This window comes from Hibiscus syriacus, unplaced genomic scaffold (genome assembly GCF_006381635.1).
Source record: "Hibiscus syriacus cultivar Baekdansim isolate YM2019G1 unplaced genomic scaffold, ASM638163v2 tig00110718_pilon, whole genome shotgun sequence".
Classification (NCBI taxonomy): Eukaryota; Viridiplantae; Streptophyta; class Magnoliopsida; order Malvales; family Malvaceae; genus Hibiscus; species Hibiscus syriacus.
In genome coordinates this window covers 499,271-517,465 of record NW_024062837.1, presented here as the reverse complement: position 1 = coordinate 517,465, position 18,195 = coordinate 499,271, and the positions used below count along the sequence as shown (strand labels likewise).

The following is an 18,195-nucleotide window of genomic DNA, read 5'->3' as shown; positions in this document are numbered from 1 at the left end:
AAAACTGATGGCCTTGCATAATCCAACATAACTGATTGCTCTTAGCTGAACTGGATAATTTCTCACCATTAGCAACTGTAATGGCTAGTGGTTGAGTTGAAACTAACTCAGTACCAGCTTTAGCCCACTTAGGAGTGATAAAGTTGTGTGTGCTGCCACTGTCAATAAGAATATTGAGAGGTTTGCCCTTGACCAAGACTTGAATTCTAATTGTAGTATATCCAATGTTACCTGTGAGAGCATTGACTGAAATTTCCAGGTTCTCATCTTTATCATTTGAATCTTCCAAAACCTCATCTGTTATGACTGCATCTTCCTGGTTATCCACTTCCTCCATAACATTCAATTGTCTTAACTTGCATTGGTGGCCTGGTTGAAATCGTTCACCACATTTGTAACACAAATTATTCAATCTGCGATACTCCAGCAAATTGTTCTTGTTAGGAGGATTTGGGAGAACTTTCTGTGTTGTTGTAATAGCAGCAGGTCTGTTAAAATTTATTTGGGTGGGATAGGGTGGGATAGGGTGGGAATCTTGAATTCTGTTTCTGTCTTTTGCTTTCAAACTCCATTGAAATCTCATATAATTTTGCCTACCTGCAAGCTTCAGCGACTTCTTTAGGATTAAGAGCTTTGACCCTATGTTTCAACTCCTCCTTCAGTCCACTTATGAAAATGGACACAAAAAATTCCTCCCCCAAGGTTGGATTCTGCATTAGAATGAAAGGTTTCAGCTCTTCAAACCTCACTTGGTATTCTTCCACTGTTCCTTTTTGAATTAGCTTACTAAATTCCTCTATGACATCTGCATACTGCATATCACCAAATCGATGATATAAGTCTGCTTCGAACTCATGCCAATATACTCGATTTTTTTGCATGATATAACCATCAAACCATGATTCAGCTTTTCCCTCTAAATACATGGCAGCTAACTCAACTTTCTGCTCTTCAGGAATTCCAAAGAGATGAAAGAACTTATGACATTTTTGCACCCAGCCCCTTGGATTAGTTCCATCAAAATTCTTTAGCTCTACTTTAGGCCTAGGAAGTATAAATCCAGTGTTTCCTACTGCCCCTCCCTGAACCATTTTGTCCCCATTATTATCCTTTGTTTGATTTTTCATCCTCATTTTTGATTGATCCATTTGCAACTCATAGGGTTTAGATTTAAGGATACTTGGTTCATCCATATTGTACGAGAATCTGGACTTATCATTAATCACTGTCACCATTTTGGAGGTTTTGTTTCATCACTGACGTTTTCTACCCTTTTTGATAAATCTTCAATCTGCTGCTGAATGGCAGTAAGTTCAGCCGACTCTGCCATAGCTTGATTCTTTCTTTGTTTTCCCAGTTTGCTAATGCCAGGAAATTAAGCTCTGATACCAATTGTTATGAACTGAAGAGAATAGAAAAGGAAAAATCGAAGGAATAAAGATTTTAGAAGAAGAAAAGCAGGGAGATTTTAGAAATCAGAATTTCATTCATTCATCAGGTATCTTTTTCATTCCTTAGTACACGGTTTTATTTGATTACAATGTACTATAGCAAATAGAAAGAGGACAGCTGTATAACTAATTCTCTAACAAACTCCTTGCAGCTGAATATTTTCCTCCTTTGGGTTGATAACTGGATCCACGTCTGAGCCCATCTCCTCTGCCCAACTCTTCTTCTACTACCTCTCTAGGTAATTTCCTTCAGCCCTCTCATTAGAGATTGAAATCCCTAATTCCCTTATCTCTTTTCTCTCAATCCCTAATTCCTCGTCCATTTCCCCCAATTCCCTCGCTTCAATTCTAATCTCCTCGTCCTGGTCTTCTCTTGCAACCGTGACAGATAATAACCCTATTTCTAAAATACACCTCAAGATGTAAGATAACATAACAAAATAAAAACCAACAATTACAACCCCGAACTAAAAAACACCTCTGAATACAGTTGTCGAACAATCACGATCCAATAAAAGGAACAAGTTCTAATGAAATATCACAATCTTCAGGGACCCAAGAATTAGATTTAAAGGAAGGATCGCAGATAAAGCATTTTCAGCATCACTTTGTTCAGAAGAAGTTTCAGAGTGTACCTCAAATTGTATAGGAGTATGAGAAGGGAATGATTGAATCTGCATAGGTGTCTTCTTCCTCGTATAGACCCTTAGTGGACAAGTAGTGTCCTGAATATTGGGTTGTGGTTGAGTACTAGGTTCTAACTGGGGAGAGGATAGAGTAGAAGCAGGTTGTGTTTCTGTAGAATGTATAGGTATAGGTGTAGGTGTAGGAAGATAAACAAAGGGCTGAAGTAAAAACAAATATGCATCCTTATCTTCCCTAAATGATATCTCCCCCTGAAGAAAAGGAACTGTAAAATAACTCCCTTTTTTCTACAAAAGTGACATCAACAGAAATGTAGTATTTTCTTGTAGGAGAGTGGTAGCACTTGTAGCCCTTTTGAGTGGAGGAATACCCAATAAAAATGCATTTCAATGCCCTTGATAAAGTTTCCCTCGGCCTTGAGAATGAATGTAAACAAAAACAACACACACAAATACCCTTGGTTTTAGGTGAAGAGATGGACTGAAATTTAGAAAGAACTTTGTAAAGGTTCGAAGGAGACTTTGGGATTCAAGAACTTTAATGGGTAGTTTGTTTATCATATAAGTGGCAGTTAACACATCTTTCCCTCAGTATCTTTTAGGGACATTGTTTTGAAATAAAAGGGCTCTAGTTATGGCAAGAAGATGTCCATTTCTTTTTGCTACCCCATTCTGTTGGGGAGTATTTACACAAGAGGACTCATGTATAATACCTCTTTCTAAGAAATAAGGAGACAGGATTTGATTAAAGTAGTCCTTGGTATTGTCTAATTTGATTCGTTTTATTTCAGGCCTAAACTGAGTCTTGATCATGGTGTAAAAGGTTTTAAAAGTAGAGGTAACATCATACTTCTGTTTTAGTAGATAAATCCAAGTAATCAAAGTACAATCGTCTATAAAAGACACAAACCATCTAGCCTCAGTTATGTTAGGAATAGTGGAAGGTACCCAAACATCACTATGAATAAGGGTAAAGGGACTGTTGCTCCATTTATTACTTGCTGGAAAAGATGAATGTTTATGCTTTGCAAATTCACAAACTTCACAATGAAATTCTTCAACATTTAAGGTTACACAAGGAGGGAAACATAATTTTTAAAAGTCTTAAAGGTGGGTGACCAAGGCGAAAGTGATGTAGCCAATATTGGCCTTTATTGTTGTAGATTCGAATAAAAAAGACAGTGATTGAGTATTCAAAACTCTAGCTGGTTCACTAAGGTCTTCCAGGTAGTATAATTCATTTATTTCCCTATCACGCCCAATCATCCTCTTCAATTCTCGCTCCTAAAAAATGCACTGTGTAGGATGAAATAAAACATTGCAGTTAGTGTCTTTGATAAGCTTTGGAATAGAGATAAGGCAAGTAAATAGTTTTGACGAATGTAGAATATTTTTAAGCAATAGGGTTTTACTGATGGCAATATCTCCTTGGCCAGCAACCGTTACCATATTACCGTCTGCAACTGTGATTTCTTGTTGCTAGAGCAGGGTATGTAGGTGAGGAATTTTAGTGATGAATTAGCCATGTGATCAGTAGCTCCTGAGTCAATTACCCATGAGTTTTGGGTAGGTATGTGCATGAATGATTCCAAGGCATTAGAATTCTGAGAAGAGGAAGAAGATATACCTGAGAAAACTGGATTGCATGTACCTGCATAGGATGGTTTTTCTAAGGATTCTAGTAGGTTCTTCAATTTTTCTACTTCTTCCTGGTTGAATTCAACAGATTGTTCATCAAACTCCTTAGCCACATGTTTAGTTCCATAAGCTCTGCTTTGTCCTCTTGCTAAGCCTCCTTTCTCTGTGAAGTTCTTATTTGCAGTCTGAGGCTTTACATGCAACTTCCAGCACTTCTCTTTGGTGTGACAAGGTTTTTTGCAGTAAGTACACCATAAGGAGTCATTGTTAACCGTCCTTGTTCCTTCTGATCTGCCTTCAATATTTTGTTGCTCCATACGATTTGGTCCCTTAGGAACAGCCCTAGTAACCAAGGTTGAGCTTTCTACTTGATTGTTTTCAACCATCATCACTCCTCTTCTTCCTTCTTCAGCACGAATGATAGCAATAGTTTCATTCAATGAGGGCATGTCTTCTTTTCCTAGATTCTGGACCCTTACTACATCAAATTCTATATTTAGACCAGCAAGAAAATAATAAATCCTATCTTTTCTAAAAACCTCTTTAGAATTGTTGCATCCTCACTGCATTTCATCTGAATGCATTGATAGTGGTCCATTTCCAGCCACAAATTCTGTAGCAGATTCGAATACTCTGTAATAGATTTGCTTCCTTGTTTAGTGGCTGAAATCTTGCTCTTGATTTCATAAATATGGGCAGCATCTCAAACCTTCGAATAGGTTTGTTTAATAGCCTCTCATATCCCCTGAGTTGTTCCAAGAAACATGCAGGTGTCACTAATTTCAGGCACCATTGAATTCCACAACCAAGACAGAACCAATGAGTCTTGTTCATCCCAAGCCTCAAATCTGGGATCTCCTTCCTTAAGACTCGTTCCGATGAGATAACTAAGTTTACCTCTTCCTTTTAGGAAAGTCCGAACCAATTGTGACCACTTAAGGTAATTTTTTCCATTCAACCTAAGCGGCTTGTATGTTTTGTAAGTCACTTATCGAATTAGAGTGACTTCCCTCGCCCATTGTGCCTCCTTGAGCAGTTTTTGTGCTGCTGTAATCACCCGTATTGCCTATATTTTACTGATCAGGTGCCACTCTCTTAAGAGATAATAAGAACTAAGAAAAAACACTCAACAAGAAGATTAAGACCCAAAAACGACTAGCTCTGATACCATGAAAAAAGCCATGAATTTTACTGTGATTCACTCATATTGAATTGGTAGGAAACTTACAATTATATATACAAGCCTAGGCTTTATCTTAGGTAACTTCTAAACTAGGTAAGAGACTAATTCTCGTAATAAAAAGAATCCCTTAGATTTAGAGATACTAACTAAATAGAATATTTACAAATCCAACTCAATCTTCTTAACTTAGGTAACTAATCTATGACACATAGTTTCTAAAAGAAAATAGAAACAAAAGGAATTAATGCTATAATGGTTTAGGATAAACCCAAAAAGGTAAATACGGACTGCCTCATTATACCTGCAGTATAACAGATGAATATTTAACTTGTTTAACATCAGAGCCCGCTGCAAGCAGGACAACAAAGATTTTGAGTATGCTATCATCTGCATCACTGTAGTCTAACCGATGTCTACGAAACATTGATGCTACAGGAGCTCCCGTCCACTTCACATCAATAGTCAATGACTACAATGATGATTAAATCAAGAAGCTATTAATATTCACAAAATTATAAGTGAATATTCATTTAAACTATTAACACGTATTAAGATCTCAAACACATGGAAATATTTTACCTGTACAACAATCTGGTTATACTTCTCAAGCTCCGTGACCAAAGAATCCAGACTTATGTTCTGAAGTCTTGCAACTGCAAATGGGGTATAACAAAGTGTTCCACTGTGGTTTAAATCCTTGACAAAATCATAACAAGAAACAAATTAGTTGAACAGAACAATATCATCACAATGTACTTCACCAAACCTGTTATATATATATACAATACAATCAAATATTTGAAGTGATTTTTACTTTTTAGGCTGTGCAATTTTACTTCAGTAGCAAAACTGAAATCTTTTAGCAATTTAGTCAATCCAAGGTCTATCTTATATAAGTTTCCAAAAGTTCCCTTAAGGTGTAATATATTTCTTATATGCCTTAGGTAGTTAGTTCACAATTCAAAAAGGCTTCATGATTGAGCACCTGGAGTCAAAGTAAAAGCATATTTAATCATTAAGGCCAGGAAGAGGAATGTATAGTTTGCGACATGTAGATCAATAAGCAGATAAGCATGACCCCTATACATGTATAACCATAAGAATTTAGCACATGCAAACCAGAGAGATATTGTCTTTTACTAGTTTTATGACTTTCAAACTATAACGGAATGAAACTATCAGGCCAATGAAAGAGGGAGTAGAGACCTCTTTCGCTTTTTCGAGCAACTGAATCGCAAACTGGGAAACTCTAATCCGAATCTTAGCACATGAGTGGAAAGCTCTGTCTTGCTTATGAGTATCTGGAAACTCACAAATCCGTAAAACACGTGTGGGACCATCTGCATATACTTCATACCCCACCCTTACCTCATTCATGCCGTGAAGCTCACCGAATCTACTTCTCTTGCCCTTGGATCTTTTGTCAAAGACCATATGAGATGCTAACCTTTCTTGTGCAAGTTTGTAAAAGGGCTTCCATGTCCGCACTTTGTCTAAGTTTATTTCACGTGGGAGATTCAAATCTACAAGGAAAATCAGCGTAGCCATAATTTCATAAGCACTTTACTCGATGTTTTAACAATCTATGGCTAACGTATGTTCATGTAACAAGCACGAATGGAGTTCTTCAAGTAGAGTAGCAGACACAAAAAACTCTCGATGTAAATTTTCTAAAATACATTCAACACTTCCATTCCAACTAAAGGCCAATAAGAAAATATATAATTAAAAAAAACCCTTAAGTTTAAAAAGAAAAGCAATGGACACTTCAAATATTATCCTCGCTGAAGTAAAATGAACACATTAGCAGAACAAATTTAAGGCACACAACTTAACATTGAGAAAAAAAGGTCCAAAATAGAATTCTCATTCACGAAATTCAATAAAATATCAATTTATTTGAACATATAAATTCTTTATCAATTCCTTTTAATAGTTCTGTTATGAAAATCGTACTCCAGCAAACACATTGCACAGGATTTACACAATAAAGAATGAACTTATAAAATTCATCAATACAAACTGCAGCAGCAACCTTAAAATGTATGTCAATTATCTAAACAGGACATTTAAATTCAGCTGGTTAAATTCCAAGAAAGTAGAAACCGAATAACATCCATAACGGTGAATTAGCAACTAACAATATTAGTTTATATCAAATGAAATGTCTAATAGCCATATTCTTGTTCTCTTATAGTCCTGCTCAAACTGTATCATTAGGAGCCTATCTTCATGAAAATGTCCAGAAATTAATAGAAGATTGCCAGTCCAAGTGAGATCTCTGAAGAAATCAATTACAGGCCATGTTTTCTGCATCATCCTAGTCAAGAATTGTAGGGAAGAGCTCATCAAATCTGTAAGACCCTAGTGCAATTAAAGGATTCGTTTGGTTAAAGGTGAGAAATTACAGTTAGATGGTTCATTAAAGGTAAGTATGGGACAAGGTAAACAGCTAATGATGGAATTTTGTAATTTTTGTAATATACAGAGAATGAGAGAATTATCTTTCCTGTTTTATTTACAACAATTGTATAGGTATATATACAAGTCTAGAGTCCTTATAGTAGGTAACATAGTGTAGATTGTAGACGTGTAGGTCCTGTAGGATAAGGTTTTGCTTTGTACAGATTAACCATTAATGGTTAGGTTCTTCATGATTTACTATGATTGATAACCTAGCTTGATACCGTGTGTTAAGTCTAGAAAAGAGAAAGTGAAAAGTCAAGAAAAGAGGGAAAGAAGTTTATTTGATAAAATTATCATGCTGAAATCAGAAAACACAACTTGTTTTAATAGGTTGTGGATTACAAGTTAAGAATCCTACTAGGGTGGCACGAATGTCGATAGTAGGATTCTAGCAGGATCCTACAAGTTAAGAAGTTCAGAATAGGGTGGAAGCATGGGTCCGGGACATTCCTCACGAGGGTGGCACGAATGTCGATAGTAGTGGGTTAGGGGTTGAGGTAGCTCTTCATGCTGAGGCTGTTTTGTTAGGTCCAGAGGAGGCATCTCGTGGTGGAGTTCCAGGTCAGCAATTTAAGCAGGGATTTTCAGTGGATGGGAGAGTAAAGTGTTCAAGCCTGAAGGAAGCCTCCTTGGAGCAAGATAATGCTGTCCATGTTTACGGGCAAAAGGACAGTAGGGGACCAGTAGTTGCTAGTGGGTTCTCAGGTTGCAATAAAATATTTATCAGGCCTAGTGGGAATCACATGCGTGATCCTGCTCATTCGGTTGCTGATGTGGAGGTTCATTCTGGTTCGGAGGTTGATCTGTTGCAGTTGCAATCACCTGGACGGTGTAGTGAAGACGGGGATCAGTGTGTCAACTTTATTCTTCAGGGAACCCAAGAAAGGGGGGTTGGTTTAATGGATCAAATCTCTGTGTCAAATAATGGGATTCTGGAAGAGGATGAGGTGGCCCTTAGCCCTACTAATTTTGTGGGAGCTGGTGATGGTGTTTCTTTTGTGAATCAAGGTGGGTGTAATCCTTTGATACCTTTGAACGAAGATAGTACTTCAGAGGGAATGTTGGAGTTATGTTCTAATTTCTCGGATAGATTTATCTCACGCACAAGTAGTCTTCTTAAGCACAGGAAATTTAAGGTTGCTCCTTCTCGGTCTGATAGTGCTTGCTCGGAGGGTGAAGTGACTATTAGTTTCCATGATAGAGTTTATAGAAGGGCGTTTTGTAGTAGGGTCAGGGAGTCTTTGGACCAAATCAGGGCGTCATAACAGTCTTCTCAACAGTTGGATGAAGCTAGAATGGAAGCTGTAGCTACAAGGGCGGTTTGTGACTTGTTGGGGATTTCCTTTAAAGGGGGAAATCAGATTCTAGAGCAGAAAATCAAGGAGCTGGAATTGAAGAGAGGAAAAAGCAGTTTTCGGCTTTTTCTTTTGTACTGCTGGGTTGTGTTATCAGTTTCAGAATTATTTATGTTAAAAATTAGCTTGATTTCGTGGAATATAAGGGGTTTAGGTAGTCATGAAAAAGTCAGAGCAGTAGCGAGACTTGTGAAGGCCATACCAATTATTTTGATGATTCAGGGGACTAAGCGTGAATTGTTTCAGCATGACTTAAGAAGGAGAATAGGCGGGTCATGGCTTAAAGGCTTTTCTTTTGCTCCAGCCGTGGGTGCTGCAGGAGGTTTGCTGTGCATGTGGAACGAGGATGTGTTTGAAGTCAAACAAGTGTTTTCTCTTAGCAGATTTATAGCAATTGTGGGTTTTTTTAAATCGTCAAGGGTGGAGTGTGCAGTTTTGAATGTGTATGGCCCGTCTATTGAGGCAGAAAAGGAGGCTTTTTTCAAAGAGCTTATGGAGTATGTAGTAGTCCTAAATGTCCCAGTGTGCATTGGTGGCGACTTTAATGCATATTTACAGCCGGAGGAGAAGTTGGGGGCATCTCAAAATTGGCATACGATGGAGTTGTTCAGGGATTTTGTTCATCATTCTCAGTTAATGGACCTTCCTTTAGTGGGTGGCAGATTCACTTGGTGTAGCAAAAGGGACTGTCCAACGTGGGTCAGATTGGATAGATTTCTCATTTGTGGCGATTTTTTGATTGCTTTCCTGAACTTAGTTCAAAGTCTTCTTCCTATGTCTCTCTCGGACCACAATCCGGTTTTGTTAGAAGAGAATCGACTTAATTGGGGCCTTAAACCTTTCCGTTTCTTTAATTATTTATTAGAGGGAGAGGGGTTTGATGAGTTGGTCAATTCTACAATTTCTAACCTTATCAGGGAAAATAATCGCAGAGGCATTTTTAGTATCCTGCAAGGTACTAAAAAGGCGATTAAAAATTGGTCGGGCAGCAGGCATACTGATATTACAGACTCCATTTCGACGCTGGAAAAAAAAAATCGATTTGGAGATAAATTTTCAAAACACCAGTTTCTCGCAACAAGATTGGAGGCAGTTTTCGCACCTTAAGAGTGAACTTTGGAGGTTGCATAGGTTAGACGAGAGGATTTGGTTTCAAAATTCAAGGGAAAAATGGATAAAGGTGGGAGATAAGAATACGAGGTTTTTTCATCTTTGTGCCTCGAACAGGAAAAAATTGAACTCTATCTCTTCTTTGATTATCGAAGGACAGGAGATTTCGAATCCTGATCAAATAAAAGAGCATGTAACAGACTGCTTTACAAAGGCTTTCAACAGTGTTGATACACTGGAGGTGGAAGATTTATTTCTCGGGTTTTCCAAATTATCTAATGATCAAAAGGAGTGTCTAGAGGTGCAGTTTTCAGAACAAGAAGTTTGGGAAGCGGTATCGTGTTCAGACAGTAATAAGGCACCGGGTCCGGATGGGTTAACAATAGGATTTATAAAGAGGTGCTGGCCTATTCTGAAGGATTCGATGATGAAATTCTTTGCTGATTTTTATCAGAAGAAGAAATGGGAGCACGGTATCAATCATTCTTTCATTACTTTAATTCCGAAGAAATCTAATCCAATGTGTTTGGAAGATTATAGACCGATTAGTCTCGTTGGAATTTTGTATAAAATTCTGTCTAAAGTGTTATCCAAAAGACTCATTGCGTGTGTTGGAGATATTGTTAGCTCGTCTCAGTTCGCCTTTATTCCGGGACGACAGTTGTTAGATTGGGCTTTTATCGCCAATGAAGCTATAGATTATTAGAGAAAAGGGCTGAAAGGTGTTGTTTTTAAAGCAGATTTCCGCAAAGCTTAAGACACGATTGAATGGCCGATTCTTCTTCGAATAATGAAGGAAATGGGATTTGGGGATAGATGGTGTTCGTGGATCTCATATTGTCTATCTACTGCTTCGGTTTCAGTTCTGTTGAATGGTACCCCAACAAAGGAGATTCCGATGTCTAAAGGTTTAAGACAAGGCTGCAGCCTTTCTCCAATATTGTTCAACCTGGTTGGGGAACTACTCAATCTAATGTTGATTAAGGCGGTAAATATGGGACTTTTTAATGGTTTTACAGTTGGAGGGTCAGCTTATTCTTGTCAGTTGTCGCATCTTCAGTTTGCAGATGATTTGATAATTTTCTGCAGTGCTTCCATTGCGCAAATCAGAAATGTTAAGCGAATTTTGAGAATTTTCAGCTTGATGGCCGGCCTGGACCTAAACCTATCGAAAAGCCATTTATATGGGATCAATATTGAAGAACCTACACTCTTAGATTGGGCCAACTCCATTGGTTGCTCTGCTGGTTCGTTCCCGACGGTTTATTTAGGTTTGCCGTTAAGAGCTAAGAAGAATTCAGAGGTTTTGTGGGAACCAATTCTACAGAGGTTTAATAGTAAATTAGCAGGGTGGAAAGCTTCGGCATTATCAATGGCTGGTAGATTGGTCCTTTTAAAATCAGTCCTGACTAGGGATGGCAACTCAACCCGAATCCGACGGGTTCCGACCCGACCCGACCCGATCGGGTCGGATTTTTTTAAAAACATTTTGGGTTCGGGTCGGGTCGGGTCGGGTTTTTTTTAAATGTACTGTTCGGGTCGGGTCGGGTTTAGGGTGAAAAAAATCCGACCCGACCCGACCCGAAAAATATATATAATTTTATCCTATATATTTAGGGATAATTACAATAATGTCCCTCCATATATAATTTTTTTCAATTAAGTCACTATTTTCATTGAATAAAATTTTTTTTATTATTATTTCGGGTCAGGTCGGGTCGGGTTTCTAAGTCATATATTCGGGTCGGGTCGGGTCGGGTGAAACCTTATTTTCGTCGGGTCGGGTCGGGTCACGGGTGAAAAACCCTTTCTTCTCGGGTCGGGTCGGGTGGCCCAAAAACCCGACCCGACCCATTGCCATCCCTAGTCCCGACTTCTTTGCCGATTTTTCCTATCAATTTTCAAACTACCGAATAAAGTCAGTCAGAAACTGAATTCGTTGATGGCTGGTTTTTTATGGGGGGACGGTTTAGAGAAGAAGCGCATTCATTGGGTGAATTGGCAAACAGTGTGTAGTCCTAGAGATGAAGGAGGCTTGGGGGTATTAGATTTAAATCTAACTAATCGAGCTCTGCTAGGGAAATGGATTTGGAAATTCGCTAATGAAAAAGATACTTTGTGGAAGAATTTGATTTGTTGTAAACATAACATCGATAGTATGTCGATGTCGGTTAGTAGTGCGTATTCAACACAAGACTCTTGGATTTGGAAAGGAATTGTTAATAGCTTTTTGAAGAATGATGAGATTGGTGAGAGGCTAAGATCTCATTCTAGAATCCATGTGGGGAATGGCAAATCAATTTCTTTTTGGAATGATGTTTGGGTTGATTCTTCACCGCTGAAAATTCAGTTTCCGAGAATTTTTGTGTTGTCAACGAATAAATCGGGATGGGTAAGTGATTTCGGAAGTTATGATTCGAACGGATGGACGTGGGATATTCGTACAAGAAGGAATTTATGTGATTGGGAGTTGGAACAATGGCTGGAACTAATGATCAAATTGAACAACTTTCAGTTGTTAGAGGAAGTGGATGATTTTTTATCATGGACAGGGAAGGGCGATGGTTTGTTTACTGCCGGCTCATGAAGAAGGACGATTGGTAAAGGCCAGGTGGGTAATCGTCTTTGAAAAAATTGTGTATGGACAGGTTTGGTCCCTCCTAGAATAGAATCCTTTCTATGGCAAATTACTCATCAAAAAATGGCAGTTAAGTCCCAGCTGAAGAACAGGGGGGTCCCGTTATCAGATGGGGAGCTTTGTCCGATGTGTTTATTATGTGCAGAAACGATTCAACATCTGTTTTTTGTCTGCCCAGTGGCTCATGAGATTTGGTATAAGTTTTTCAGTTTGTGAAACGTTAGCACAGTTTTGCCTGGGGATATTTCTACCTTTCTCAGTTCCTGGCCTGTTTTGGTGGCTAATTCACTGATCTGGAAATTAGTTCCAGCAGTGGTTCTTTGGTCGATATGGAATTATAGAAATTCTATTGTTTTCGATAAAATGGTTATGGACATACTTTCACTCTTCTTCATCGTAAAGTTCAGGCTAGTTAAATGGTTTCTATCAAAGTTCCATCAAGTGCAGATTCCGGTGGACTTGATAATATTTGATCCTACTTTAGTAGATAGTTTCAAGGGTCTTCACGCTACTAATAGGTCTATCCAGAAATGGCTCCCTCCACCAGCTGATTTCTTTAAATTTAACGTCGATGGTGCAGTCAAAAAGGATGGGATGCGGGCAGCATTGGGGGTATCCTCATAAACCATAACGGTTTCGTTTTAGCGACGTTTTCAGAAAGCACAGGGCCAGGGCCACCCCCTCTAGCAGAGTTGAAAGCAATTAGAAAGGCTGTCGACATTTTCTACTCCTCTGTTTGGGCTTCAAAGGGCAGATTAATTCTGGAAACTGACTGCAAGAATGCAGTGGAGTGGGTCCACTTACCTAGTCTCTCTCCGGTGTTTTTTAGTAATTTAATCAAGGAAATTAAGTCTTATGTAATGTTCAGGGGTTTGGTAGTGCAGTTTATTCCTAGGTGTTGTAATTGGGAAGCCGACAGGTTAGCTAAGGCAGGGATTGGCTAAGTATTTGTTGTTTTGTAAAGGCTTATAATGTATGCTTCTGTTATTAATAAATTGAGGTACTCTTTTCCTCCTTCCGCTGGTCGACCTTTTCCTATTCGAAAAAGTCAACTACGAAGGAGGGTTTTAATGAGACCTCTTACTTCTATCAAAAAAAAATAAAGGCTAATCAAAAATAAATAAAATTAGACTTCTAGGATAAACTAAACTCCTAATCTTGGCAGCTTCCTACAATGGAGAATCGACGAATATGGAGGCGCATGGAACTCACACACTTGGATTCAGAAGACTGGACGTTGGGTGATGACCACTCGACGCACGGTGTAGCTACCTGAGCTGCCAATGTTGAAAGATGAGCCTCCAAAACCTACCCTTTGAAGAACGACCATAACTCCGTGTTTAACAACCAATTCCCAAACAGTCCAGACTGTTTGTGCCAGACAAACAAAAAAACTAAAATAATTCTAAGGCATACGATAGCATGTAATATTCAGAGAATGAGAGAATAAATTTTCGTTTTTTATTTACTACAATTGTATAGGTTTATATACAAAGTGTAGAGTCCCTATACTAGGTAACATAGTATTCTATTTTAATTAGTCTTCTAATACCTAAGATATAGTATTCTATTTTAGTTAGTCTTCTAATACCTAAGATTTAGCCTATAAATCAGTAACAATTTTAATGCACACATTGGTAGAGACGAAGTTTCTCAATTTCAAGAAATTGTTGAGCTCGCTGAAAGATACTTCTGCGTTCCAGGAAACTTCATGACACATAGTATTTAGTATGTAAAAAATACAATACATTGTCATTGTCATTGTCACAAGTCAGAATAATCAGATTAACAAAGAAACCGTCATATTTAATGTCTCATTCAAGTGGCAATTCTCCAGTGATTCTGAGTTACTTCAACTCTAACTTTTAGCTGGCTAAATCATGTGGAATACAGGTTTGCAACCATATTGATGAGAAACCAAAGAAAAAATAGAAGTAAATAAAATATACTGCCTGGAATATCACACAGATAAAGAAAGGAAGAACATAAGAAAATAGAAATTGATATGTGCACCCATTTGAATACTGAACATTCAAGGAAATTTTAAAACTCAAACGTGTAAGAGGAAACAGAACAAATGATAGATCCAAACATGTTCCACGAGGGAGCTTGAATGTTTCATTCTTCAAAGTTCAAATGTCAGTTATGTTGATTACATCATAAGTTACTATCAAAATACATGCAAGTTTGGAATATTGAGAGGCAAGTAATTACCATTTAGTATAACAACAAGTTTATGAGGAAGTGTAACATCATCCCAGGTATAATCAACAGAGCAATCAGATCCAAGAAACTCCGGCTCTGATGAGTTCTGGGAAATTTGCAACAGCAAATATTAGTAACAAATTAATACATATGGAAATGCCTGAATTGAGAATTATTTAATTAGACAGAAAATAAGTAACATGGAATTAGATCACGACCTTTTGATAGTAAGTGAGGGATACACCATGCAGATAATTCTCAATCCGATATGGTAGCTTGCTTTTAGGTGGTTTATGGAAGCGCATTACAATTGTGGAACCTTCTTCAACTACAAGAACTTCTGCGAATTCTGCAATCTTTCTGTCCTCTACTGTAAACTGGCTTGAATACTTTCTAAATTTTAGGAAGAAACGTCCTAATGAAGTGATGCACAATGGCCCTGACCAGTCCAACTGAGACTCATTCAATTGAAACTGAATATATATTAAAGAACTATCAAAATCATTTCTATGTTTTTTGATGAAATTCTCAAATAAGCTGTATTCTGTCCTCTTGCCAATTTCATTCTGCAGCAACAGTGCCGCACTCTGTCCACTGTTGATCGAAATCATGCCAGCTATGTCAACCTTCACATCCACACACCATAAAGGAGAAGAACAAAGAAAATCAAAACTTGAAACACATAAAAGAAAACTGCATCCTATATTGGTGGATACAAACCTCCAAATTACACTGCCGAACAGTGATATTTTCATCCGACTCATTCAGCACAACATGCCTTGGAGCAATTGTTATTATTTGTGAAGGTACAACCCTATTCAAGGAAGGCCCTATAGATACCCCAAACTTTGCAATATATTTCACTCCAGATATTTCCTCTATCTCGAGGCTCACTTCTGTAGGGCCTGATAGAGCATCCAAATCAAATTGTGCTTCAGAAGCAGGATTTTCGAATAACTTGAGATGTGTTTTAAAGGATCTGACAACAGGGGAGCACAAAAAATTTACAACCAATTTAGAAACTGCAATATCAAAGATGCTTGGATCATAAAGGTAGACAATGAACTTTGTATGCTAACACAACAGCTCCAAAAAGAATTTTTCTTACCGCAGAAACCATGACCCCGTTGACTTTGGAGGCAAAAATAAACCAAATTCGGGAGGAATTCTCCCCATTTCATTTCTGCAGATGTTTATGGTCGTGAAGTATAAGAGAAAGCATAAACCAATGCTTGAAGAAGTCGCTAACAAATTTTAGAGATAGAAACTACCTAAATGAAGGCTTCTGACCAGAAGGAAAGAAGAATAGAGAGAAATCGGTATCATTCTTCAGGGTATACTTTGTATAGACAGTAGCCTGTAACAGATATACAATTCAGCTAACAAATATGCATCTGAACTTGTTAAGCACCCAACCTAAAACAATCCGTATTTGGTGGAAGGGCTCAATTTTAAGCACACAGGAAATCAAATCATATAGATGCGGGATAACACCACTAAAACACAACTCCTCAAGTTTAGCACATGGCATGCATTTGCACAACCCCCAAGGGTTGTCAATCTCACAAAGGGTTAGGTTGGAAGAACAACATAACAAAACCAGAGCTTCTGTAAAGCATCTAGCATAAAATCAATTGGAAAAAATGGAGGGCCCGACTTTAACATAAAACCATAAGAAACCTTGTTAACAAATGTGAGATAGCACCACTTGACAGAACTTCTATAGCAAACAAACTAGATATGATTGAAAAGAAAAGGAAAACTCATGATATATGCAACTTAGAAAAATTATCAAGAAAAATTTAGAAGATATAAAATTTGCAAACAACCTCTAATATGCCCTTGTATCCACGGGATAGTCTTAAGGATGCGAAGTATTTTCCACCACAGAAATCCAGGTCAATGTCCAAGCAACGAACACCATTCTTATGCTTCAGTAATTTTTGGACCCATTCGCTACTGTTTACTGGTTTAGATGTTGAACTAAAAGCAGTTAATGAAACAAAAAAGTACATTATAGCAGGATTAGCGTAAAAATCAACAGTTGATCTGCAAGGTAGAGTTGCCTCCTTCCCAATGTTGTCATATCCAGTAGAGGTACATGAATCTACAACAAGATGGAAGTTAGAAAAAGTAAAATAACAGAAAAACTTTATTGTTTAGAAAACTCGCAGGTCGTACTTGTCTCATTCAAAAGCACGTGTATTTCTGAGTGCAGAAGATTAGAAACCCGCACAGTGGGAAGAATAAAAATTTCTTTCTGCTCTTGTAGGGAAATTGGTGTATTTCTATTTTCAAGCCCATCTTTAGATTTATCAGGTTTGATGATAGGGACTTCTCTTCCAATGCTTTGAATTAAAAAGTGCAAGTCAGAAACATGTGCAGCTGCAGATTTGACTGTACAATAGGTCGTGCTAAAGGAACATTTCACTGATCCAACAGATAAAGCCTTTCGCACTTCATAGCTTAATTTATCAAAAATTCCAGAAAGACGAATTGCCTTTCCACCTTTTATCTCATCTGACCACTCGACTGAAAGTGAAGTACCAGATTGCATCAAGTCATTTGACATTTCAGGTCTAAAAGAAAATAAGAAGTTACCTGCATGTTATCACCAGCCACATAAAGCTCATAAGAGTGAAAAGATTTCAAAGAATCAGATAGGAAAAACAAGCAAATTATTCCTATACGCGACCCCCCCCCCAACCCCGTCCCCATTTCTTTTTTCTCCTCCTCTGTTCCAAAGCACCCAAATCATGATCTTCACTATACTTGGAAAATAAAAAATGGCAGTAGATAAAAAAAATTAGAAAATAAAATGTCTTCACTACTGAGGTTGTCATCTACATAAAAAGTAAATCCGAGGAAAACCAAAAATATAGAATACATGCAAATCAGTTTTAGGTTTTGAAGTCAAGTTTATTCAGGTTCATTTCCCTAATTAATAAGGCAATTTCAGTAAGTCACAGACCTGAATTTGCTCTGAAAGCTAGTTATATGGATATATAGATCAAAAGATCTAGAATGCTGACAAAATACATTCTTTCTACATGTCTCTGTGTATTTTTTTTTTATAGGAATAATAGGCCTCATTAAAAACTTCCCTCTTAGTTAGCTCTTGGAAAGAGTAACTATCGGAAGGAGGAAAAGAGTGCCTTAGTTTATTGAATAGAGAAACTATTACAATAAATTATACCAATACAATTAGGGCATCAGAATAAAACTATAATCTTAAAATACCCTATAAAAATACCCTTACAATCAACCAATCCCATCCTTAGCTAATTTATCTTCTTCCCAATTACATCCCCTAGGAATCCATCGAATAATAATCGCCCTCTCATGAACTAAGGACACAATATCCTCAACAAGTGAACTGAAGAAACTAGGAACAGAATTAGGCAGCAGAATCCAGTCTACAGCAGATTTACAGTCACTTTCTAGGATCAATCTTCCCTTTGCCGCCCAATCTGATGATAGGAAAATGTCTAGGCCTTTCTTAATA

The 18,195-nt window shown here is 37.7% G+C and overlaps 1 protein-coding gene across 1 annotated transcript in view; it reads right to left on the bottom strand.

The window, feature by feature from the left end:
* LOC120139014 overlaps positions 1-18,195 on the bottom strand; it is a 73,637-nt gene that overhangs the window by 21,795 nt on the left and 33,647 nt on the right. The window contains exons 17-26 of the mRNA XM_039154368.1: positions 16,872-17,291; positions 16,520-16,797; positions 15,962-16,047; positions 15,799-15,873; positions 15,411-15,669; positions 14,909-15,316; positions 14,700-14,796; positions 6,123-6,439; positions 5,496-5,612; positions 5,218-5,385 (exon numbers count right to left, since the gene is read on the bottom strand). Coding sequence (XP_039010299.1) covers positions 5,218-5,385; positions 5,496-5,612; positions 6,123-6,439; positions 14,700-14,796; positions 14,909-15,316; positions 15,411-15,669; positions 15,799-15,873; positions 15,962-16,047; positions 16,520-16,797; positions 16,872-17,291 — 2,225 coding nt within the window. The remainder of the gene's footprint in view (positions 1-5,217; positions 5,386-5,495; positions 5,613-6,122; positions 6,440-14,699; positions 14,797-14,908; positions 15,317-15,410; positions 15,670-15,798; positions 15,874-15,961; positions 16,048-16,519; positions 16,798-16,871; positions 17,292-18,195) is intronic.